This window comes from Callorhinchus milii, unplaced genomic scaffold (genome assembly GCF_018977255.1).
Source record: "Callorhinchus milii isolate IMCB2004 unplaced genomic scaffold, IMCB_Cmil_1.0 Scaffold18, whole genome shotgun sequence".
In the NCBI taxonomy this organism is placed as follows: domain Eukaryota; kingdom Metazoa; phylum Chordata; class Chondrichthyes; order Chimaeriformes; family Callorhinchidae; genus Callorhinchus; species Callorhinchus milii.
Window position 1 is genome coordinate 5,597,028 of NW_024704759.1, and position 24,853 is coordinate 5,621,880.

General features: G+C 46.3%; 1 protein-coding gene across 3 annotated transcripts in view; it reads right to left on the reverse strand.

Moving 5' to 3' along the window:
* Positions 1–2,470: 2,470 nt before the first annotated feature.
* LOC103171576 (protein TMEPAI) overlaps positions 2,471–24,853 on the reverse strand; it is a 52,215-nt gene continuing 29,832 nt past the window's right edge. For 2 of the 3 annotated variants that reach the window (XM_042341891.1, XM_042341889.1), the window contains exons 2-3: positions 10,173–10,327; positions 2,471–7,496 (exon numbers count right to left, since the gene is read on the reverse strand). In XM_042341891.1, the coding sequence (XP_042197825.1) occupies positions 6,954–7,496; positions 10,173–10,327 (698 nt within the window). In that variant the 3' untranslated portion in view covers positions 2,471–6,953. The remainder of the gene's footprint in view (positions 7,497–10,172; positions 10,328–24,853) is intronic. The other variant, XM_042341890.1, reaches the window with a different exon arrangement.

Sequence of the window (24,853 nt, forward strand, 5' to 3'; positions counted from 1 at the left end):
GCTTCTTCTACCAGCAGGTGAAGAGATTTACGAGCTGTGCCTGTACTGGATTTAGCATTTAGTAACCAGAATCAGTTCACCACTTCTGCAATTGCAAGACAAAAATAATAGAATGGAAACCCTGTTGTCACATTTCTCATTCCTTGCCTCCAGTAGTGTGAGCGGTATTAAATCTAACCTTTTATAAGCACAACCTCTTCTTGTTAGTCCTTCCAAATACCAGCTGTTATTTTCACTGAGCTGTTAACACTTACTAGATGTCAGCCTAGCTCCGTTGGACGCACTCTTGCCTTGGAGTCGAAGTTCGTGGGTTCAAGCCCCACTTTGAGATGTTTGCCTCCACAAATAATGTGCTGAGCATTATTGAAAATGCAAATTCTTTCTTTGTCAAATATTAAGAGTTTTATCTAAGGAAGTGCCACTCGCCTACTAACCAATCAACCCAACCAATTTATGGGACATCGCTGTGGTGTGTGAAAATTAGCTGTCGTGTTTACCTATAAATTACACTTTATACACACATCCATAACATCCAGGCTTGACGATGCAAACTCTCTGCTTGTCAGCCTCCCCAACTCCTCCCTCCATAGGCTACAGATCATCCAGAACTCTGCAGCCTGTGACCTCTCCCTACCAGGCTCCTTGACCTTATCACCCTCGCCCTACTCCACTGGCTTCCCATCACACAGACGATACAGTTCAAGATCCTGGTCCTTACCTTCAAAGGCCCCCATGGTCTTGCTCCCATCTAACTCTGAAATCTCCTAACCCTATCAACCTGTCCACACCCTCTGCACAGTAGGCTCCGGACTATTTCATGTCCCTGCCATACCCACCCCATCATTGACGGGCGGGCCTTAAGCAACTCTGCCCCACCCTCTGGAATTCCATCCCGCAGTCCCTCCGCCTCGCCCCCTCCCTCGTCTCCCTCGACCCATCTCAAGACCCTCCTCTTCAACCGTGCCTTCAATCACCCTCCTTCCCCCCCTGCTCTCCACCCTCCCTGATCCCAACTCCCAGCTTGGATCCGAAACACTGATTGTCCAGCACCTTGGGACGTCCTCCTGACGTGAAAGGCGCTATACAAATGTAATTTTGTTGTTTATAGTAAATCCCCGCAAAGAACTTTGGAGACATCCTCCTGACTCCTGACATGAAAGGTATTGTATCAAATGCAAGGATTAAGATTATTTATTTAACTTTCCCACTTAAGTGTTTCTCTGGTGATAAAGTTACTGCTCTGTTAAAACCAAGCCACGAAGACCAGTGAGATTATCTTTTTGAGAGTGCGTATCTCTCTCTGTATCTGTGAGTCTCTGTATTTGTGTGTCTCTCTGTATGTGTGTGTGTGATGCCTGCAGCATCCTCCCCGTTACTATGTTAACACTATTGTTAACATAGTAAAGGGAAGGATTTGAACATGCAAAGAAGGTCCCCCCAAAAAACTATCAAGCTTAATAAGGCCCTGATGATGCTCTCCGTGTTTTTAACACTCCAGAGGCACATGGGATTCGTGAATTTAGCCCAGTGCTTGAGGGCAACTGCCTGAGTCAGCACCTACAGGAGAGGACGGTGTACACAAACAGTGATATCATGCTCAGGAACGATCTACTCAGATTGCTAGATGGGCTTGATTCTGATATTCCAGTGACAGGTGGGTCGATTTGGAGATTGACCAGGAGAATAGCCACAAAGGTGACGAGCACAAGTTTGAGCCGTCACTAGATGGGTGGAGCAGAATTAAGGTTAGTTACCAGGAGCGCTTTAGGAATGTTAATGTGTTGGTAAGAGCTGAGTGAACCTAGTAAGGGATAGATGGTACTTCTGAGATGGAGTAATAGGAAGAGAGCTATGGGCTGCTTCCCAAGCCATGGGACATATCCAAGGTTTCTAGTTTGGAAATCCCGCCAAAAGACCTCCCTTTCCCCCTGGCTCAGACTCTGCCACTCTCAAGCTCTCTGGGATGCTACCCCATGTAAAGGGCGCTATATAAATGCAAGTTGTTGTAGTATCATAATTTAGGGCTCCAAATTTTAGGTCCTTAATTCTGCTCCAGAGGTGTTGGGAACATGGAAAGCACATGACAGAGCAACGTAGAGACTGTAAACACACAATGTTCAGGCAGTTTATTCAATTTACTTAAGTGGAGCCACTCTGTTTAAACTTTCCTCGTGAGAATAAATAATGAATGAAGTTTTACAGAGTGGCCAACAACCCTCAGGTAAAATTGGACAGCAACTTCCTAATTGTGGGACAGATCATCTGCTAAGTTTGCGTAAAAATAGTCACGACACTTCACAGAAAACCATGAGGTTCTTTGAGATGTCCTACTCACCATCAAATTAAAGAATATTGTACTTTGTGGAATGTGTTGAAAGGAGGAGTTGAACCAGATTGTTTTTTCTCACTAGATCAGCAACATTTTGCATCCACCACAAAGCTCAACAGACACCAAAGCCAGAAGAGAATGTCAGTTTATCTTTCACTTTTTATTATTTGTTTTAAAATTCATTTGTTTTGAATATGATCGCTGAGCGGACCACAGCCTCGGAAAACAAAACCCCAAAAAAGTCTTTGTAAAAAAAAAACATGTGTGACTAATGTGATCACTTAGAACAGTTTGCGAAAGCATAAACAGCCGAGAGAGGGAGGAATTCTAATAGCTAGTGTATACAACAGTTCACAGCAAGAGGCTGGTACACAGGCGCTTGGTACACGGATGCAATAATGCAGGTGACAGGAATGCTTTTTTTTTTTCTCTTTAGTTAATACAGAGGAACAAAGCGTGTTGTAAAATTCAGCATGAGAATCCACAATTTACTGCAATGCAAAAAGACTTGTACTTTACTGCATTGAAAGTGCTGTATATCATATACACCTTGATAATCAGAGCATCAGATGAGTTGGGAGTAAACTCATTTTTTTCCCTAAAACATTTCCAACCCAAATTATACGTTTAAAATATAAGACCATAGGCAGATGTGCTAAACAAAGGTCAGTGCTCCGGTTGCTCAGAAAGAGCCTGATCCCAGAGAAATTGCATCTGGTTCCAACATGCAAACCCACACCCTTACATCACCAGCTAACGCTGGCTAAGTAATTAATTCCCTATAAAAAAACTGGAATATTAATTATAAAAATATCATCCCAATCAATAGGGGATAGATATCAAAGCAGAAGTCAGTGTCCGGCTGCTCATCCCCTCTGCCGTGTGCTGGCCCCTGCTGCTGCTCAGCATGTGGTGTCCTGCAGCAGGAGGGTGTGTGTGTCGGCGGGGAAGACACTGCTTGCTTCACTCATGGGGTGGGAGGGGATGTTGCACTGCTCACTGACACTTTGCCCAGAGTTGAGGATTTTACTTCCAGTGAATACAGAGATCCCATTTGCCCAATAATTCCTCCAACCCCACAACACACATCCCACTGCCCCTTCTGCCAGGACCCCAACCACAACTACTCGTGTGCCCTCTCATTAAACAGATGTGTTTAGACCTGCAGACAAAGCTGGACCCTGTGTCCGTCACCTGCACGCTAATCATCAACGGAGGTTCTACCATAAATCAGAACTGCAACATGAAATGGGGTGTTGTGATGTTACAGTTCCACAGATTACATTATTTGGTTAATACTTTTGTTTAATCTACATGCTATTATACAATATCCATAATATAAATTCTTTTCTACCCATTGGGTAGGATATGTGCATAATACATTCAAGTTATACACAGCACCAGAGAGAGAGAGAGGAAAAAAATGCAAGAGAAAAGTGGGGGGAGGAAAGAAACAAACGAGATTGAGCACAATTGAACGAAGCAGCACCATATCTGACGAGGCACGGTGAGGGGCAGAGTCTGAGTATTAACACAAAGTTGAACTCTTGAGTTGCTGCCACATTTGGTCTCACACATTCAGACCTCCTGAACCACACGTGGACAATCCCTCCCCAGCCTGCACAATAATTCCAACACAAGAAACCAATGCAAAAAGTGTCTCGCATTAATTTAAAGCAAAATTCGAGCCTAAAAAAAATAAACAAGAGAAAATAAACACTAAGCAACATTGGAAAAGTTTATTAGCACAATGGCTTGCTTGGCAGAGGAAGAACAAAGCCCAATAAACAGGTTAGAAAGTTAATGGTAGCCCTTAGATTTCAAATCAAGCTCTCGGCAAAATCCTGGCAAGGGTATAATTAAAAGGTGTAAAAGAATAAGGACGTACTACAGAGAAGTGGGGAAAGTGGTTCTGGCTGGGCTGGGTTATTACAGGCTGGATTATTGACTGTGGAATGAACAGGCTGGGTAGAAGACGATGCAAATTCTCTCGTACTCCAGTTTTATTTGTGCAGTTACACTTGCTAAGACAGCAAAACACAACTCTCTCTTTACGTTCTAATCAACATCAGGTCAGAGGCAAGCATGTGGGCATATCAGATCCACACTTTCTCCCTGTGTGAGAACAGACTACCTCAAACAGGGAGCTCATTACAGACATTGTTGGGGTTTCAATCTCATCCCAGCAAACAGCCATTTCCTTCATTACACCATGTGGAAGCTAGGTAGCAGCATAGCACATGCTAAGCCTTAATGGTGAAGAGCCGTAAACTAGTGTAGGGTTTCACAGCACGAGATGGACATGCAGATATGGAGATACGGTGACCCCCAACATTTGGCAAAGGATACAAGCAGCAGTAGGTGCAAGCTAAACGTTCTGGGTTGAACGGAAGCCAGGGAAAATTTGGGGGTCTTTGCTGAAAAGAGCTGGGATATTGGTTTGGTACATCTGACAGCAGTAAAACACTGAGACCCCAAAGGAGCATGCATGGGTTTGTGCAGTATTGCTGCAGATTAGGGTTTGCAGTACTTTGCAGATAACTTTCTGACTCTATCGTAATGTGTGTCTACTCGACTATCTGAGGGAATCACCACATGTAAGAATGGAAGAGCGTGTCCACATCGAACCAAGAATGGCCAACTTTCAGTTAGTCTGTTATGGCCTCCTACCAGTCCTATCTCATTCTGGAAACTGAGCTCACCACATTCGGAAAATGGGGGTTAGGACACAGCAATACAACAGAACCACAAACTTAATCCTCTTTCAGAAAGGTGATGACATGTACAATCTGGGCTGCACAATCCTTTTCAAGAAAGGTAATAGTGCCTTGTTTTAATGAACTCAATATATAAATGACTAAACCTCATCTCCACTAAGCATAAGGATTAGCACTGTTTAATCCCACTGATAAAATTTGGAACTATCCTTGGCACCTCTTTTTCTGTTTGACATTGTCAAACTATGCAGCGGAGATATGAAAGCCCAGCCTAGGGTCAAGCATGCACAAAATGCATCAATACTTCTCAAGCCCCTTATACATCCCTCAAACATCTTTCCTGTTCACCTATGGCACTGATATGACTGAATAGAAGGTAAACATAGGGAGATCTGTGATTACTCTCTTCATCTCCTGGATCATACTCCTTCATCCCTAAATCTGATCAGTCGCTCTGTCCCTAAACCTAGTCACTGCCCCTGGACCACAATCAATGATATCCCACTGATCATGTGCTGATGCCTCTATTCAATAAGAAACTTCTAAACCTTTTCCTACATAGCTCACACAACTTAAGACTGAGATATGGAACACAAAATCAGAACCTGACCACACTGCTCTCCCCTATAGGTAAAAGGTCTGATTGTCCAAGAGTTGCAATGATGCACTACCGAGGAGAAGGGGAGCCATCTCTCAACTTTGCTCAAGATAAACACTTTCTCTAATTCCCTTTGGGTAATTTTTGTGCTCATGGTTAAGAGATGGCAACAATAGAGAGTGGAACTTTCTTCATCTCAGTGGGGTGTTGCACAGGGTACAGAGCTCTTTACATTGCCCCAACCAAATCACTCGCACCACTAGTAACCACACTGCACGCCTTCTCATGGTTCCTCCAGCTGAGTGAATGTACACACGTATTGAACAATCACCTCCGTCTAGTTCAGGCTCCCTGAAGATGGGAGACATTTCGTGAAGTTACCTTTTGACCTAATTCCCTTAATTGGATATCCTTACTGTAGGCATCAAGAACAAGAAGGCTTCCAATGAAGATACTAATGGAGCCAGAACAAAATTCATCTCATGTTGGGAACAGAGGATTGAAGGTGATGCAGATGGTTCTTGTAAAGGATACAGCACTGTGAGCTCATAAGGTTTGGAACACAACTTGTTACCAGATACGAGACAATGCCCTCAATCTAGCCATTGCTTTCATTATGTCCTAGTATTAATGCAACTTCTCTTCCAGTGCACACAATGCAGGACCTTTCATACCCCAAAGTATTCGCACCTCAACGTTTTCTACACCCGAACAATTGGCGCCTTCCGCTTGTGGCGGACAGTTCCGGGCTTCCACCATTGCAGGCATCTGCTTGTTGCTCGTACAAAATAGTGCAATGTTTCAAAATTTTTCATAAATAACTTTAAACCCCTTTTTTTATATATACAGAATGCTTCACACACTCTGAGTTGGCACTCAAAAAATTGCCATCTCTGATCTGAGAACAAAACAAAAAAACCTAATTTTCTTATAGGCCATTTCTATTACAAAAATACTGCTTCCACATGCAGAGTTTTCTCATCAGACATATTGCAGGTCTTTAAACATAAAATTTTGTGCAAATGTTCTTTAAAGTTAAATGAGATAGTTAAAGACAGCACTTCTGCACAACGCTTAAACTAAGTTTTTTTTAAAAAAAGTAACAGAATATTTTAACTTCCTTATATATTGTAGCTCAGCTGTAGAGCTCCTTGGAAAGCTGTTTATCTTAGCATTCAATTCAGACAGAATTAAATATTTACTTTGTACACTTGGGAGGGGTAAGTAGGGAAGCGAGCACAGTTCATGATCTCTCTCCCCCCACTCTCAACCCTCCCCTTCTCTTAGTCGAAGTGCACAGAGTTGGGTCTCAGAAGGGATGTCCCGTCTTTTTGTCTTTACTTCGGGCAATTGTGCTCTCGAGACCGTTGATCTGAGGATGGTGCAATCTGTTGCCCTCCATTATGGAGACCACCCCTTGCGTTTGCTGGTGCTGGAAAAAGGTTGAGCCTGGGTAGTGACCAATGACCTCATTGTAAGTGGGTGGCGGTCCTTCCATACGGCCATTGCTGCTGTAACTAGTTGCACTGATGCCAGAGTTACTGCTGGGAGGGCAGGGGCCTCCGTTATAAATTGAAGTGTCTATTAAGTCGCTGTCAAAAATAGTCCTGTTGGGTGGTGCCCTGACAGACTCCCGATTCAGTTCCATCTGCTGCTCAGGATCACGGAGCTGTAAGGTGCAGGGGCCTTGGTAAGGTGGAGGCTCCTCACCGTCTGACAGGGAGATGGTGGGCGGGAGGTCGATCTCGTGCTGCATGTAGGGATATGTGGGCTGGAAACGGCTGAACCGATCCCGCTGCAGAAACGACGGCACCGTCAGCCTGTCCGTGGACCTCGGCGTGTAGATCTGCTGCTGACACAAAAATAGAAATCAATGACGAAGAAGCCACCAGGCACAGGGGAAACCGACACAATCTTTAACATTAAAAACGTTTTACAGAATTTCTAAATGGAGCACTGGCTAACATCTAGCAATTCCTTAACAGGAAAATAGGAAGCAACTCATGCTGATCCCAAGGGAACCAAAACTAGCTCTGTGCCCCATGTCCAGAGTGGTCGGAAGGAGCTCTGACTGATTGCTTATTCACTATCATCACAAGTCAGACCCCATTTTGTGCATCAAAAGCACAGATGGATCAAAAAGCTCAAAGAATCAGATCCTAGGGGTGGGAAGAGAGGGCAGTTCCAGATTTAATTTCCCTCTATTTCTGGGAACAGAGTCAACGGCATTAGTCTTACACCCCAGCCAACCCCTCCTCTGCTCCATGGCCCGTCCACCTATTTATTTGGTGGCATTGAAGTGGTTTGTGTAGTGTCATGTTATTACCAGCAGGTGACACTCTACGTCAACCCGTCAGTCACAGACTCACGATTCATAGACCTCTGGCTCTCCGATGACCTAATAAGTTACTGTCAGTGCAGCCATCAGCCAGACAGACCAGAAGGTCACAGTGTGATTCCCTCTCTGTACTGTAAGCTGATGTCAGTTGGGGTGTTACAATTAGTCTGGGCTGTGCAGAAGGAGAGGGGTGTTGAGAGGGAAAAGAGACAGCCAAAGTTCAATTTACACAGAGCCTTTCACATCAAAATGATGTCTCAAAACACATGACAATGCTGACTGTGTACACAAGCGAGGGGTGGGAACCGAGGAGGGTGGTTGGGGAAAGATAATAATAATCGTTGCATTTGATATAGTGCTTTTCACATCTTCTAGATGTCTCAAAGGGCTTCGATGACTGAAAACATTATTAAAAAGGTATGCTCAGGCAGTGTTGCAATTCCCTGCTGGAAGGTTTGCTAGCATGAATGTGTGTGTGTACACGTTTGTGTATCAGGGTGTTTGAGGGCAGGACTGGGCTATCTATGATGTGTTCCCCTTTGCCCAACAAACTGCCATCAGTGGTTGGCTGACATCTAATCTACGCTGCCACGTGAGGCTAGAGGTACCAGAGTTCCACTTGCCAGAAGAAACCATTCTCCAACCTTTCACTGGTTTCAGTAAAGCACTATGATGCATGTGCTCTCTCACACTACACCCAACCCTTCTCTCCAGACTGGTGCGAACATTTTGCACATCGCAGCTGCGATTTTCATAGCAATAATAATCTGTACATTTGATACAACACCTAGAACGCTGAAACACCTCAAGCCCTTCGTGGATAATTAGTGTCAAGAGTAACGACTCCAAACAGCCAATTTACCCAGGGCAACGTCGCACAAATAACCATGAGGTGAACTCATTTATCTGGAGGAATGTTGGCCAGGACACCGAGTACTTCATATTGGCAGACAGAATGGTTTTGGCTGACTGAGTTCCACATGTTATTTGGCAAACACTGTTAAGAGGAGCAGGGGACTAGAGAGGCTGTACCCGGTACCTCCTGTTCCTTATGTATATTAAATGACCTGGATTTGCAAATCCAGTGTAACATCTGAAGATAACACCAAGTTGGGGCAGATCTAAAGAAACAGCAACGATCTTACAAAGAGCTTGATAATTCCTGCATACAATAGGTCCTGATAACTTGCAAATTAACTTTAATACAGGGAAGGTACTACATAACAGAATCCTTGCATTTAGTATAGCGCCTTTCATGTTGGAAGATTGTTTCAAAGTATTTCACAGGATTTGACTGTGGAGTTTTTGTGGGAAAACACGGCAGGCAATTTACGCAACAGCGATGTCCCACAAGCAACCATGAAATGAATGAACAATTTTAGTTGGGGAATTGTTGGTCAGGACACTGCAAGAAACACCTTCAACTTTTCAAATAGTGCCATGGGATCTTTAACATTCACCTGAACAAAGAGCACTGTTTAACATCTCATCTGAAGGATGTCACCTCCGTCAATGCAACATACTGCACTGGAGTGCCAGCTTGGACTATGTGAGATCAAGTCCTGACACGGGGCACAAAACCCACAACCTTCTTATTCAGAGGCGAGAGGGCCACTCAGCAAGACTGACGCTCAGAGTGAGTAAGAACATGCAACTCCATGGATGGCATAGAACTTGCCGAGGGGGAAGCTGGAAGAGATCTAGGGGTGTCAGATGACTTGGCGCTCAATGCTTGCCCAGGGTGAGACAGCAATAAAACAGAGTAAACAGGCTGCTGGCTAGATTGGTTAATTAGCTGAATTCATAACCCCAAAAGTCATTCATAAGCTATTTTGTTACACACAGCAAGTGCCACCCAGCAATATCGTGCAGTGGCCAGGAGGGGGCAGTATAATCAGTTCCAACTCCTGAGCTCAGCCTCAGCCCAGATGCAGTTGGATTTGGGGTGGGGGTACACAGACGAAAGAGAGAAGAAATTCATATCTGCTTCCCCGCTTTTAAATCCCCAGAGTGACCTAAAAATTCTTTAAAGAATGTTTAATAACCTCCCCTTCACAATTTGAAATTTGTGCCCTTTTGTTACTGACCAGTGGAAATAATCTATGACTATTTACCCAATCAGAGCCCTTCATAGGGCCCCGGGAATACCCGAGGACCCCTCAGGTCTGGTGAAGCCGAGCGGTGACTTACCGAAGGCAGGCTATCGTCTCGCCTCTCGATGTGGCTCTGTCGGTGGATCAGGGAGCGGGTGGAGAGCTTGTAATGGTTCAGGAGACAGGTGATGACCACCACCATTACAATCATCACCACAACAATCACAACGATCTGAACAAACTCCAACTCCGCTGTAACAGGAGAGAGAGAGAGGGGGAGCATGAGAATCCATGTTGGGAGCAAACAAGGCGCTGGGCAGGGCAGATCCCCCCAGCCCAACGCTCAGCTAGTACTACTCAGACCCCTGCTTAAACAACTGTTTCAAATCACGTGATCTCGAGTCGTGCTTCACAATTCTACATACACACTCACACACAGCAGAGAGAAGAGCCACTATCCCCTTTAAATAGGCTGAAATCCATTTAAGACTGAACAAACACCAAGTTATACGATAGTCAGATAATAATCCTTGTATTTGACATAGCGCGTTTCACGATGGGAGGACGTGTCAAAGCGCTTTACTGGTTTTACTGTAAAGTGTCATGACTGTGTATTTTGTAAGCTAATAAGCTTCATCACAGAGCTTTTGCAGCCAGGTAGAAGCACCCTCGTGTGCATATATCCATGCCACAGACTGACACACCAGTCCAGACAGGCGGTTCTGTTGCTGGAGTGAGGCTGTGGGACCGTTAAAGCAGCTGCAAGACTGTAAAATGTTCTCATTAAAAAAAATCAGCTCAAAGTGCACATTCCAGCCCTGCTCCAGTTATAAATCAGCTGCAGTGCGTCTTGCTGAGGTGAATGGAAACAGTCGGTTTCAGAAGAAACACAAGATGGGTTTTTCCTTTTACAGCGTTTGCGGGGCCTCAGCAATAACTTTACAACGCTCCAGACAGCACTGGCTAAAGGGTCCCCACAATCACTGTATACACAGTCACCTGCAATCCCCCCCCCACCTCCCGTACCCTGAGCCCAGCCCTCTCCCCCAACCTGCTCCCCTCCGCCACCCTGAGCCCTGCCCTCCTCCCAGCACCTGAGCCCTCCACCACCCCACCCCGAGCCCAGTTTAATTTCAGTTTTAAGTGATGTCAGTGGGAACAGTTTGTGCCACAGTCTGGGCCAGTCAGTTCCAGAGGGAGGGATGGAATTTCTTGGCAGTGCTGAGCGAAGGCACAAATCCTGGGAAAAGGCACAACAATGGAAAGGAATAAGAATCTGAGAGTCTGGATTCCAGATCTCCCAAGTCTCCTCCCACACAGCCCAGCGAGTCACAGCAGCCACAAAGAGCGGCCACTGTTCTTCACAATTTTTTTTTCAATGGTGTCTTTTGTGGGCGGGGGGAGGAGAGAGAGAAAAGAGAGGAAAGAGGTACAGGCTTGAACTTGAACCCTCCAAACCTTTATCGCAGAGCAAGACTAGATTCCAATGCTCGGATTTCAGCGAGAAGTTAAAAGGGAGGTTCAAAGCCCCTTTGTGTGTGTGTGTGTGTGTGTGTGTGTTCTAACACAGGGTTCCTTCTCCAGTCAGGGAGCGGCAGGTTACAAGAGTCACAAGATCTGCAGCAGCAGAACAATGCATTAACTGCTGTTGCCTGAAGCTCGCTCGCTCGCTCGCTCACTGCCCAGGCAGCTCTGAGCAGACAGACGGGGCATGGGCTGGAGCTGAGTTAATAGTCAGACTACATTTAGCATTCACATCATGAACCACTACAAGTGCTTGCCCAAACTCGGCTGCGACTGCAGACGTGACGGGTGTCTGGAAAGCCTGTCAGGGGGAGGGAGGGGGAGGACTAGCAAATTTGCTGTCTTTCAGATGCTGGAAATGTAACCGAACCCAGGAGCAGGGGAGGACAGACAATGAACTGGGACTGAACAGCTGTCTCCTGTAACAAGCAGCACTGTCGGGCCGTTTTGTGAGGAAATGAGCTGCCATCTAATAACCTGACAGTATAGGCAGACCACCCCTAACCCCCGCACCACAGACCCCCACACCTGCCCCACAGAACACATGTCTAGAATTGGCCTCACTGGTGGGGGGAAGTGAGAGGGGGGAGGGGAAAGGGGAGAAAATCAGCCAGTCCTGTTGCTAAACACTGCTCAGAGACCCTCATGTCGAATGTCAGGTGGGGGTAAACCAAGGCTGTCACACGCCCGATACCCGCTGTCAAAACTCATATTCTCAACATTCTTCAGAATGTTCACTTGGATGTGTGGGGCTGTCCACCGTAGGACGGTAATAAGCTTCGTGACCAACTGAACACACTGATCAACAAGTGGCTGTTCTCGATGGCCAACTCCATACAAACATGGCTTTTGCAGGGGAGTATGGAACACTGATCGGGTATCACCTGAACAATATTTTTGTGGTGATAAATAGCGCTGGGGTTTCCAACAATAGGGAGAGGTTACCAGCCTAACCTGTGACCTTTAATCTCTGCTGAATGTATCTGCTTCCCCCCCATCAAAAGCTCTCCACAATCCAGCTGTGAAGAGGCAGTTTTGTCTGGATGCTGAGCAGGTGGTGCCAACATGCACCCAGCAGCACACACACAGGGTCACCAATACACGCACACAGGTACACATACACAATACGCACTACTACTTGCACTTGCATAGTACCCTCCACGTAGAGTCTCAGAGCGCTTAACAGTGGTGAAACCCGACTCCGGGGGGGGGTGCAGGGTTAGGTCACACAGGAGGATTTTCAGGCGGGACTTGACAAAGGGGAGAGAGGGAGGGATAGAGAGCGTTCCAGGGTTTTGGGGTGTAATGGCTGAATGCGCAACCTCCTATGGTAGGGCGGAGGGTGCAAGCGACAAGCTGGAGGCCGGTGCCAGTTGAGTGGAGGCGCCGGGTGGTGGATTGGGGAGTGAGGAGGTCAAAAAGGTAGGGAGGTTCCAGGGAGTTGAACACGAGTGTGATGGGGAACCAGGGGGTGGGATGTGAGGAAGGAAGGACAGCTGGGGATCGAACCGGACGTCTAGATTGTGCCCTGGTTCAATGAGTCTGAAGGAGAGCCCAATTAGGTTGAGAGGTTAAAATCCGCAGGAGTGAAGACATTGACGTTCCCAAGGAGTATGGCTTCTGTCTTGTTCACATTCAGCTGCAGGAAGTTTGCACTCATCCAGGCCCCTATGCCTGCCAGACAAGCTGATAAAACATCGGCGGGACTGGAGACGATACTGAAGGAGGCAAGATAGATTTGTGTGTCATCTGCTTACATGTGGAAGTTTACCCCGAGTCTGCAGATGACATCACCAAGAGGGAGCATATAGATGAAGCAGGCACCAAGTAGACCTATAATATACACACACTGCATATGTATACGTCTGTATATAGCACACGTTCACACCAATTGAACAGCAATAAATACATGAACACTGCAATATTGTATATATGGATATATAAATCCAAAATAAAACTGAAAGGAACAAAGGTCTGACCCGAAAATGAGCGTTCGGTCACTACACTTTGTAGTGAACCCTATGAAGTGCTTTCAGAATCCCCCCTCCCCTGTGTGAAAGATGCTGCAGAGGCTTATTATGTAATCTGACCAAGTGAATCACGCCGCAGTGTGAACACATAAAGCAGAAATGTCACACATCCCAAGTCAATGCAAAGTGACCAGTTAGAATGTCCGTCGCTGGCTGGTGGGACAGGCCCACACATCAATCATAGCTACAGAGGTAATGGAATGGAGAGCATGTGAGGAGCTATACTAAAATAGTCCGACATCTTCCGTGGAGGACAGAAAAACAATAAAGCTTACATTATTCTAAAGTACGAGGTTAAAATGTCTCAAAGTGCTCAACAGGGAAATGCTGTCAAGTGTAGTGACTGTTTTCGGAGGCAAAGAGTGAAGCGCGTTTAACCAGGTCTCTGCGATCGAAAAAGAGCAGCTGCTAATCAGCGTTATATTTAATTAGCAGGCGAGCACTGCATTTCTCACCAGTGATTTGTCCTCAGGGACACTTGATGGCGGTTTGATAGTTTGTGGGGAGAATGGAGAACTGAATGCCACACAAGGCCATCGCAATTGAATTTAGCTTAATCCACCTTCTTTTTTCCCCACCCCCGAATATTAAATACGCTGTTGCCGGCATCAGTGAAAAGGAAGGAGAGGGGTAGGAGAAGAGAGAGAAGGGAAAAGAGGGGTAGGAGAAAAGAGAGGGGAAGAATTGCTTCTGTTGTGAGTAAACTCTCGATAACTCGACCCTGGCTTAACTTGTCACCACCACTTAAGTAATCATCATGTTGTCAATATCCCGGTCGCAAGGTGTGAAAAGCGCTATATCAAATGCAAAGATTATTATTATTATTTGATTTATGCATATGCCTAACTCCCCTCCTGATAACTCGTCACTGAGCCCTTTCCCCTTGGAGCGATGAAGTATCAGGAGTTTACTGCATTTCTAGGGTCCTACGGGGAGAAGGAGCAACAAATGCCACTGATTAATATTGGAAAGAGGCACATTGATTAAAATCTAAATTTTTATTCTGTCTGCACTGCAAATCACTTTAATAACCTTCCCTTAATCCACACAACAGGTGTGAACATATGACCTGCTAGGCTGATTGTAATTCAGGATGGCTGTGCCCAGATGACGAGTTGGTTTGTTCTGATACCTTTCACACCTTGTCTGACACTGATGCTATCATAATCGTTGACGTCAGTCATTTTGTGTATCAACTATCTGTAGGCAAACGCAGCAGCTAGTGTGCGTACAGCAATTTACCCGAAACAGTCTCACCCAAAGGTCGGCATCTCCACTGCACCACCAGTCTCGAAGACGAGACCAAAGTATCCCACAATCTTCTGAACCAGATGCTAGAATGGTACCAAGTGAACCTGGCTGCAGAAAAGGAGCCACGGTACAGGCTTCATCCAATAACATGAGGTCTAGTCAGATTTGCCTATATTAGGATTGGGATTAAAGGCAGATGGAATATCTACTACCCCACAGACACCCAACAACTATATCTAGAGCCCCATGCTTCTCACAAATAAATAAAAGAAAACGTATGAAACAAAATAAAATGAAAAAATTATAAACTATACCCCTCTTAAATGAGAACGGGAGAGGACTTCTAAATACCTTTCGTCCATCCAGAGTTATCCTTTAAGCACATGAGAGATGGCGAAAGGGAGAAAATACAGCTCTCGTGACGAGCATCTACAATCAGTCTCTTGCTAAACAATACAGTGTGAGCAGACTGGAGCGTCACAGCTGCCTGGCTGGTGCCTGGATTATGCAGGTATTAAAACCTCAAAACTGTCTGAATTTTATGAAAATTTAATGTGGTTTAACGACTGGCTAGGCAGTGGCAGCTCATTCACATTCCAATGTCGTCTCGCCCGTGAGTCACTCCTGGCCTGGCCACAGCTTCAGTTATTGGAGCCCAGGCTCGGACATTCACCGACCGACTGGGAGTAGCCGAGGCTTTGACACTTTCATTTTCTCTTAGTATAATATAATAAATATATAATTTGCACTTTGTAAAAGAAGCCATTCATTCACCAGACCAGCTTCTTTCTCTCAACATCCTGGTCAACAATCCCCAGACAAAAAAATCGCTCCCTTCATGGCTGTTCGTGGGACATTGCTGTGAACAAATTGTTCACCTACAAAAATAATCATTACACAAGAAACTCTCAAGTGTTTCAAGATATTTCAATGTAATACAACCACAACAACTTGCATTTATATAGCACCCTTCATGCGATATCTGAGTGCTTAACAGCTGTGTGGCTTGATGTCGAGCCAGAAAGATAGAGGGATTGAGGCAAGGTATTTTAGAAATTTGGGGCATAGCGATTAGAGCATGGGCCCCAATTGTGCAGCACAGTAGTGGTAGAAGTGGAAGGTGGCGGGTACAGTGGGGTGTGAGCATGTAGTATATCAAATCCAAGGAAAATTATTAACAACTCAAGAACATGCTGCACTGCAAGATTTAAGGCTTGTGATTTTTTTTCCTTCTGTCCCTCTCCTTTATGCAACTGATGGACCAGTCCTTCCTCAAGTTTTGCCTGAAGATGACCTGTCGGGTGGCACCCATTCCCTGCTGTAACGGGTCCACCGCTTCCTGGCCTGACTGCTGCACAATGGGATTGTCTTTTCACCCTGTAACTGATATTTGCGGATTCTACAGACTTCAGCCCGTGATGTCCTCCTCTGACCAGCGGCCCTTCCTCTCCTCCCACACTACATTTATATGTATTCTGCTCAACTCACTCCACCAAAATGGCGAAACTCAAAATCTAATCAAGAGGAAGGAATGATCACGGGTTTCATAAATATGGGAAAGTGATTTTGTGACAAATGTAAAGCGATTAGTGAAATGATGGATTCTTTGGACTCCATTGTGGGAGGGTACAGTCAGGAGGAAAGGGCGCAACTTTCAGGTTAAGGGGCCATTGGACATCTTGCCCCGTAATGCATTACCAAACTGAGTGGAACCCAATCACTCCTCATTCTATTATTGACTGACAAATAATAGTCAGTCACTCCACTTTACAGTAAACCCTGTGAAGTACTTCCACATCCTCCCAACATGATAGGTGCTGGACCAAATGTAAGGATTATTAGTGATATTAATGAATTCTGTGGATTGGTTAACTCAGGTGTAAAAACATCACATTCACACAGAACTCTTATGTCTCAAAGCTGGTCACAAAATAGGATCAGTCAGAAATAAAGGATCATTCCGGAGGAAACAGCAGCTGAGCTGTGCCAGACTGTTCCCAATACAGTGATGGAAACCTGTTCTTAAAAACACCAGTGGTCAGAGAGGACCCAATTCAACAGAACATCCATGTGGATGTGAAAATCTGTGCTATCTCTGGGCTATTCTCCCTCCTGCCCAAAACACACACACACACACCCTTTCCAGTCCAGCGATATTGAGGTCAATTATATTGCTCAAATGTGACTCAGATGCGACTGCACTGGATGATGAGCTCAAGATCAGATATGGGGCTTGATCGCGTATCCTCTGACTCAGAAGTGAGTGTGTTAGCGACTGAGTCAGGCTGCCACACACAGGCAATGCTGTGAGTTTATGGAGAGGAAGAGAGCAGCTTAAAATGATCACTTTTGATGGCAGTGCTGTAAATAATAGAATTTCAACTTTTAAACTGTTCAACTTTCCCCAGTGGATCCAAACCTATTGAGACTCCTACAAACTGGGATTGTGGGTGTGAGAGAATGCTCGCAAATATGTTTGTGTGAGAGTGCATGCAAGTGTGCAAGAGTGCATGTAAGAATGTGAAAGAGAATGCATGCTCGCGAGTATGTGTGTGTGCACTTGCGCTGAGGGTAAATGAGTGAGAAGGGAAGGCAGAAACAGTGGGATTTACAGAGCGCAGTGAGACGGCACATATTTTCACATTGAAATGTGCATTAAACCAAGTGTAAAAGGAAATAAAATGTTGGCCTCTATTCTCCAGTAGGGAGCTCTGACCTGAATGAGTAAAAATCAATTAACTGTGACTTTGTTCAGTACCCAGAGAATCAGAGCTCCGGGGGGGGGGGGGGGGGGGGGGGGGGGGGGGGGCTGCAACACCACAGACTGTGAGAGTCAGCTGGCTGGCAAGGTGAATTCATTAATTAGCAGAAATGACTATTTCCACTTGTTTCCTGCCTTATTTAATGGATCGCACACTCTCACACCTGGACTTTCCTTTCCCTCATTCAACTCCCCCCATTCCACCCCATTGTGGAAAAAACTGATACCCCCCACACCACACACTTATACAAATGTTATACACAGTGTAATAATAATCCTTGCATTTGACATGTATTATATACATCATACACAGTATGCAAAATATATTCAGCACATCACACCCACACACAGTCTCGCACAGATTATCTACCCCACCTCCACAAAGCACATAACCCCGCAACCCCCCCAGAGTATTACACCCCACGTTACTTGTTACATCACACGCCCCCCAGCCTCACATTGCACATCAGCCCCCCAAACCCCACAGACAGCATGTCCCACACACCTCTCTTTGCAGAGGTGGACTGTCTTTAACCAGCATTCTGTAACAAATTGTTTGCTGCTTCTGGTTATTGAAGACTAAACTGAGCAGCACAACAGACGTGTGCGTGTGTTGTTGGTCTTGCCTCCTGAGCTCCAATTAGCTGGAGCAGCACGACAGAGCTGCTGGACGGTTAACGGTGAGAGAAAGTAGGTCAGGAAATGTTTGTTACTCAATGACTGCATAGCCTCTCAGCTGCACCTGTGGATTCCACTCATTAACCAGCAGCACAGTCCAGCACCAAGAGAGAGAGCGCTGCCCACACTGGGACCACACAACACTGGGCTCACGGTGGGAGCCTTCAACAGCAAGGCCAATCTTCAGGTGCAGTGGAGATTACAAAGTAACTGGACAGAACCATGCAGCTGTTCATTACTGCACAGCGAGCGATCCAGGCACTGAACAATTATATCCGTTCACGACAAGGATAACAGCCGAGCTGTTAGACTGCACACATATACAGCAACAAGGGCTCTCTATTCAGAAAGGAGACCAACATGCAGAACATCAGGGTCTGCTATATTACAAAGCTCCCAAGCTAGGATCGGGGTGGGACGGAGAAGACGAGGGAAAAAGAGTGTCTTCTAGCACAGGCAACATGTAACACCTCACTTCCATTTCCACAAAGCCACTGAGTACCAGCTGGGAAGGCCAGGGAGGTGCTCTCACATGAGGTGCTGGATTCCTTGTGCTGCCAGCCTTGCAACCAGCCCTGGGACAGCTTAGCCAGGAATCAGATCATCAAAATCTAAACCTAAGTAACAACAGAAAACACCATTACACACGGGGGGCCGGGGCTTTGGCCGGCGGCTGTGAAGGGGAGCCCGGCTGAGAGCTACATTCTTAACTTGAAAACGAGATCCAAGAGTAAAATAAATAATGAATAGTCCTGACATTTGACACACGTGAGGAGGACACCTCAAAGCACGTCATTGTAAAGTGTAGTTTTTGCAGGAAAATGTTTTTTTTTGAAGAATATGGAATGACGTCCCAAGGCGCTAGATATTTGACAATGTAGCAAACCCCCAGCGCCGACTTTAACATCATCCTAAATTATAAACTCAATGTTCCCACTGGGCTACTGAAACAATAGGAATGGATTTCGAGGGAGTCTGGTCTCAGTATAACCCAGTCCCTGGCTATTGCCTCACTGCGAGGCCATTCTTACACTAGGATAGAAACAGTCAGCGGTTGCATACACACTGGTTCCTAAACTCCTTTAAATTGCTGGCTGTTTTCACCAGTGATCCTTTCCTATGTGGAAGCGAAGTCTGCAAAGTGGCCTGGGTAATAAGGTTAAAACAGATAAGTGTGACCTTGGACCTGAAGCTGCCTAGTGTGTGCTGTGGTGGTGGATGAAGGCAGTGGCCACAATCCAAGCAGGAGAGCACAAAGGCCACATTATGTTATTATAAGAATTTCGCACATCAAAGGGTCACAGTGACAGTCACAAGGTTTGTTTGGCACAACACTATGGGGGTGGTGGCAGCAATCATACATCAGCCAAAACCCATCTCAAGCACTGCTCCCAGCACCAGCCCAAGTGTGAGATAGCTGACTCCGCTCTCTCTAGTCTGGGAGGACACCAATTGTGTCAGAGAGATGGATAGATCGTTTGGGAATAAGTAATATTGAGCTACATGCTGGGAAGGTGGGACATAGAATGTGGGTCGTTGAATGGGGTTTGAGAGCAGGTTTGACAATGAATTTTTTTTTTAAAAAACTTAACATTTGATAAAGCACCTTTCATATCAGGACATCTCAATGCACATCTCAGGATTTACTGTGAAGTTCAGCAACTATTTTGCAGGCGAATGCAGTAGCCAATTTACACACAGCAGTTTTCCACAAACAGCCATGAAGTGAACGACCAACATTATTTGAAGGGCTGAGAGACCTCTCCTGTTCCTGGTTTCGCACAAACCCGCATCCAAACAACATCAAAACCTATAGTTTCCAGGGAGTGAGAGGAGGGTAGATATAGTTCATAGTGATCAAGGAGTAAGATGTTGTCATTTCCCCTTTTCCCAGGAGTGCTGAACCTCAATACGCTCAGCTAGTTCAGCACAGGCCAGAAATTGGGTGTGTATGGGCTGGTTGCACACTGGTTTCATCAACTGGGTTACACACTAGTTTCATCAATTGAGCCATGGCAGGAATTCAGTCTCTGAGCTCACTTGATTTAAGCACATGATTGAACCAGTTACACTGCACCAGTTAAGCAATATTGAGAGATTTATTTGACTGTGAGTTACAGAATAGCATGAACGCATCGCTAACTGACTGAAGGCTAATATTTTCCCAGTACGTGGGAGACTGGCACCCAGGATGGATGTTCGGATCAGAGTCAAGCTTATTTGAGCTGAACATCCTTCTCTGGGTGGATTAAAGCAAATGCTTTAAAGTCAACAGGGAACCCCCCGCCAAGCATACAATCAAGTGTGTTGTGTTTCAGAATAAACTGAGATTTTAAAATAGTACCAGCAGCCCAGTCAGTGCCTGGCAGACCACGGCTGCCAGGAAGAATGAAATTTACTGGATTTCATATACACTCTCGCTAACATTAGACTCCCCCTCAGATCCATACTCCTTTGACGCCCTACATTAAAAATGGATACTCCCCTCCCCACCGCATTACTGCTAATAATAATCATCCTTGCATTTGATATAATGCCTCATCACATCCTCAAGACGTATGAAAGCGCTTCACAGAATATACTGCAAAGTGAATTGACTTTATATTTTGTAGGCCGAATAGAGCAGCCAATTACACACAGCAGTTTCCCACAAAGAGTTGTAGATTGAGTGATTATTTTTTTTAAAACTGATCCACTCTCTCCTCCCTCGATATTACAAAACAGTACCCCACCTCCCTCACCCCGGGACACTGATCTTCGTTTTAATGGTGGGAGATGGGGGAAATCAATGGGGCGTAAATGGGAAATCAGTTTGACCTAGTGCGAGACACAGCTGAATAGCACTGACTGGTTTTCCGTCAATACAATACATATTTGCATACTTTCAAGTCAGGAGGATATCCCAAAGCTCTCAAACAGTAGTGGATAGGCACACAAGATGGGGGTGAAGGTTAGGGTTGAGGGGAGTGTGGATCTGGGTACATACTGCTGGCTGCTGGTCACATGAAAACCAGTCGTACCCCCCTCCCCCTCAAAATACCATCCACCACCTCCTGCAGAGCACCACTCCATCTCACAGAAAGTGTGAAACACCAATCATCCCCCACTCGACACGAGAAAATTTCAGGAAAGTTTCCAAAGCAGAATAATCAACACGTCAGCCCCTTTCACAGGTGGATAGTGGGTGGGGGAGAAGCCAAGTATTGACTATGTTCACAGCCCGAGTCTGCAATGTGTAACCAGACACAAAAGGCTTGTTCTTTTTACTCAGTGAGCTGAGTGTATTAACTCGGGCAGCATCAAGTTGCAGTCTCTCTGTGACAGACGGCTGCTGCATATGCAGATGTGAGTAACAGATCACTTCTGACCTACATTTGTCACTTGTGCTGTTGCTGCTATAGAGGCCCCTTTACAAACTGCGATACTGAACACCCTCCACTTCCACATACACTCGAGAACCACCCTAAAAGGAGACTGAAAGGCCACTCATTTCTGCAGATTTACATGATAAATTCATCTCCGTGATAAAACATACGCATTTGGCTGCCACCCTGACCCGAGCCACTCCCCCTGAAAATGTTCCTGCTCCTACCCCCCCCCCACTATCCGCTACACCCAACTCCATCCTTCTCTTCCACAGCACTCCTCGCCTCCTCTCTCTCCTGGATCCCACCATTACCTCCCTCTGCTCCAGCCTGGGCATCATCTGCCAGGCCCATCGTGGCTCCCGGCGTTGGTTGCCCCAGAAGCAGTAGCCCCAACTACCCCAACGCTCACACTCTCTGCCCCAACCGCCTCCAAAAGGCAAACACTCCCTACCTCATCCATACCCACCCCTCCCCAACTCTGTGCTCCTCAAACTTCATGGTCATTTCTCCCCCACAACCTCAAATCCTCTCTATACCACTCTCTCCTCCACACCACCACCACCCACCCCTCGCCAGCAAACCTATCCGCATTTCTCTCCAAAATGTCCACTCCCTCTCCAATAAAGCACTTATTATCCATTACCTCAGCTTGGATGCGCACATTGATATTCTTGAGCTTACAGAAACTTGGCTCTCTCCAAGTGACCTCACCACCCCCCCACTCCTCGTTGAAGCCATCCCCCTGGCTACACCTTTCACCACACGCCACAACGAACGTCGCGGTGGGATAGCCCTCATTTCCCAAGCTTCCCTTGGTCCATCCCACTATTCCTCTGGCGGTTTCTCCCTTCACCATCCCTTCTATCTCACCCTCAAAATCCGCTTAGTTTACAGCCCCCACCAAAACTCCTGCCTCCTTCCTCACTGATATCTCCTCTCATCCCTGTCCCTCTACACTGAATACCTGCTTTAATGGGTGATTTCAAACTCCACCTAACTCCCCTTGAACCACATCTTCGGATTTCACCACCCTCCTCCCTAAACCTCACTCTTCACATCAACTGGTCGACCCACAACCATGGCCACCTCCCTTGACATCGTCATCACACATGGCAGACATTTCCGACCTGTCTATCACGGACAAGGCCACCTCAGATCATTTCCTCATTTCCCTCTCTTCCCACAACCCCTTCCGTCTTCCAAGCCCTCCACCATTTTCTTCCGCCTCTGGAAAAAGCTTCCCCGAGTCCCTCACAATGCCCTCTCTTCCTCAGACCTCCTCTCCCTCTGGCTCTCAACCCGCTGTAACTCTGATACAGCCAGTGGAGCTGTACAGCCATCAAGCTGCTGAATGACCGTCTCTCCACAACCTTCAATTCCCTGGCTCCACTAAAATTCAGGGTTGTTTCCAAACCCTGGTACAACAGTCATCTCTGCACAATCAAAACACAAACCCGGCTGCTCGAGCACAGGTGGCAGAAATCCAGCCTCACCGCCAGCTGTATCTCAAGTACCTCCGCAACTACTGCCCGTTCTATCAGTTTGTCTGGCAGACATCAGGGTCTGAGTGAGTGCAAACTTCCTGCAGCTGAATGTAGACAAGACAGAAGCCATACTCCTCAACCTCCCTGGGCTTTCCTTCACACTCACCAAACCAGTGTGCAATCCAGACGTCCGGTTCGACCCCCAGCTGTCCTCCCTCCCCCACATCCGGTCCTTGAAGAGGACCGCCTTCTTCCACCTCCACCACATTGCCCACCTCCGACTGTACTTTACCCCAAATGCAGCCGAAGCCATCGGGGATGCATTTGTCACCTTCCGCCTGGATTACTCAAACGCACTCCTTGCTAGTCTCCCCAGTTCTACTATTCAAAAGATGCAGCTCATTCAAAACTCTGCCGCCCGCATACTGACCCAGACCAAACTCCATACCCACATCTCACCAGTTCTGTCCAAGCTCCACTGGCTCCCTATCACCGAACGTATCGTCTTCAAGATCCTCACACTTGTGTTCAAATCCCTTCACTCCCTTGCACCTCCCTACCCCTCCGATCTCCTCACCCCTCAAACCACCACCCGGCACTTCCGCTCGATTAGCACCAGCCTCCTGCTCGTTCCTCGCATCCTCCGCCCCACCATTGGAGATCATGGTTTCAGCCACTATGCCCTGAAACTCTGGAACACTCTTCCCTCAATTCCTCTAGCTTGCTCCCACTCTCCCCTTTTTAAGTCCCGCCTGAAAACCTTCCTCTTCGACTGTGTTTATGGCCAGCTCCCCCAACCCCCCAGCTCAGTCAGGCTCCGCCACTGTAAGTGCCCTGAAACGCTGCCCTGCATGGAGGGTGCTATATAAGTGCAAGTTGTTGTTATTATAATAATAATAATAAGAGTGGCTAGTTTTCCCAGCTTCAGTGCTGCCCTGGTCAACAGTACACACCAGCCTGCCCTAGCCCCTGGCCAGCTTTGCACAACAGCCTTCCATAGTCTGTCACAGGCAATTCAGTAAGGGCTGATAAGAGCCTTATAGTGAGGGGCCCTGCGATTTCTCTTTAACAATGGGATTAAATGTAGAGACGTAAGTTGACGGAGGATTTTATGTCTAGAAACAAAAGTTAATGATGAGCTGCAATATCTTACAGCCATACTGATTGTGGCTCTGGTAACAGCCTGACCCACCTGCTTCAGGCCACAAATGGTTACACTTGGTCTATCCCAGTCGTGTATTCCCAGTTTACGATCCCAACAAAGATATCAACAATGGAGAGATTGCCTACGGAATACTGTCCCTTCAGTGACTTCCAGAAATACCAAGGACTCGCTCATCCCCAGTTGTGTTTCAACTATTCTTGTGATAAATGTGGTTAAACAGAGAATTTTGCGAAGAATCTCCTTAGTGTTACCTTGGCATATTAAGGTTTCATGAGAGTACGGAGTAAGGGATTTGCTCATAGCTGTGACAAACCAAGTTAGAGTAAAATCTTTACTGTGGAAAAAAAATAGCATCTGCTCAGCAACCTGGTGCTTGTCCCTCCCCGTCCAGAGAACCTAATTATTTCACATCTACAGGGATTTCACAAATACATTCTCCTTACCGGATGTCAGTGCCCGAGACCCGATCGCCTGATCCTTGCAGAGCTCATTATTATCCCTGCCTTTCATATGCAAA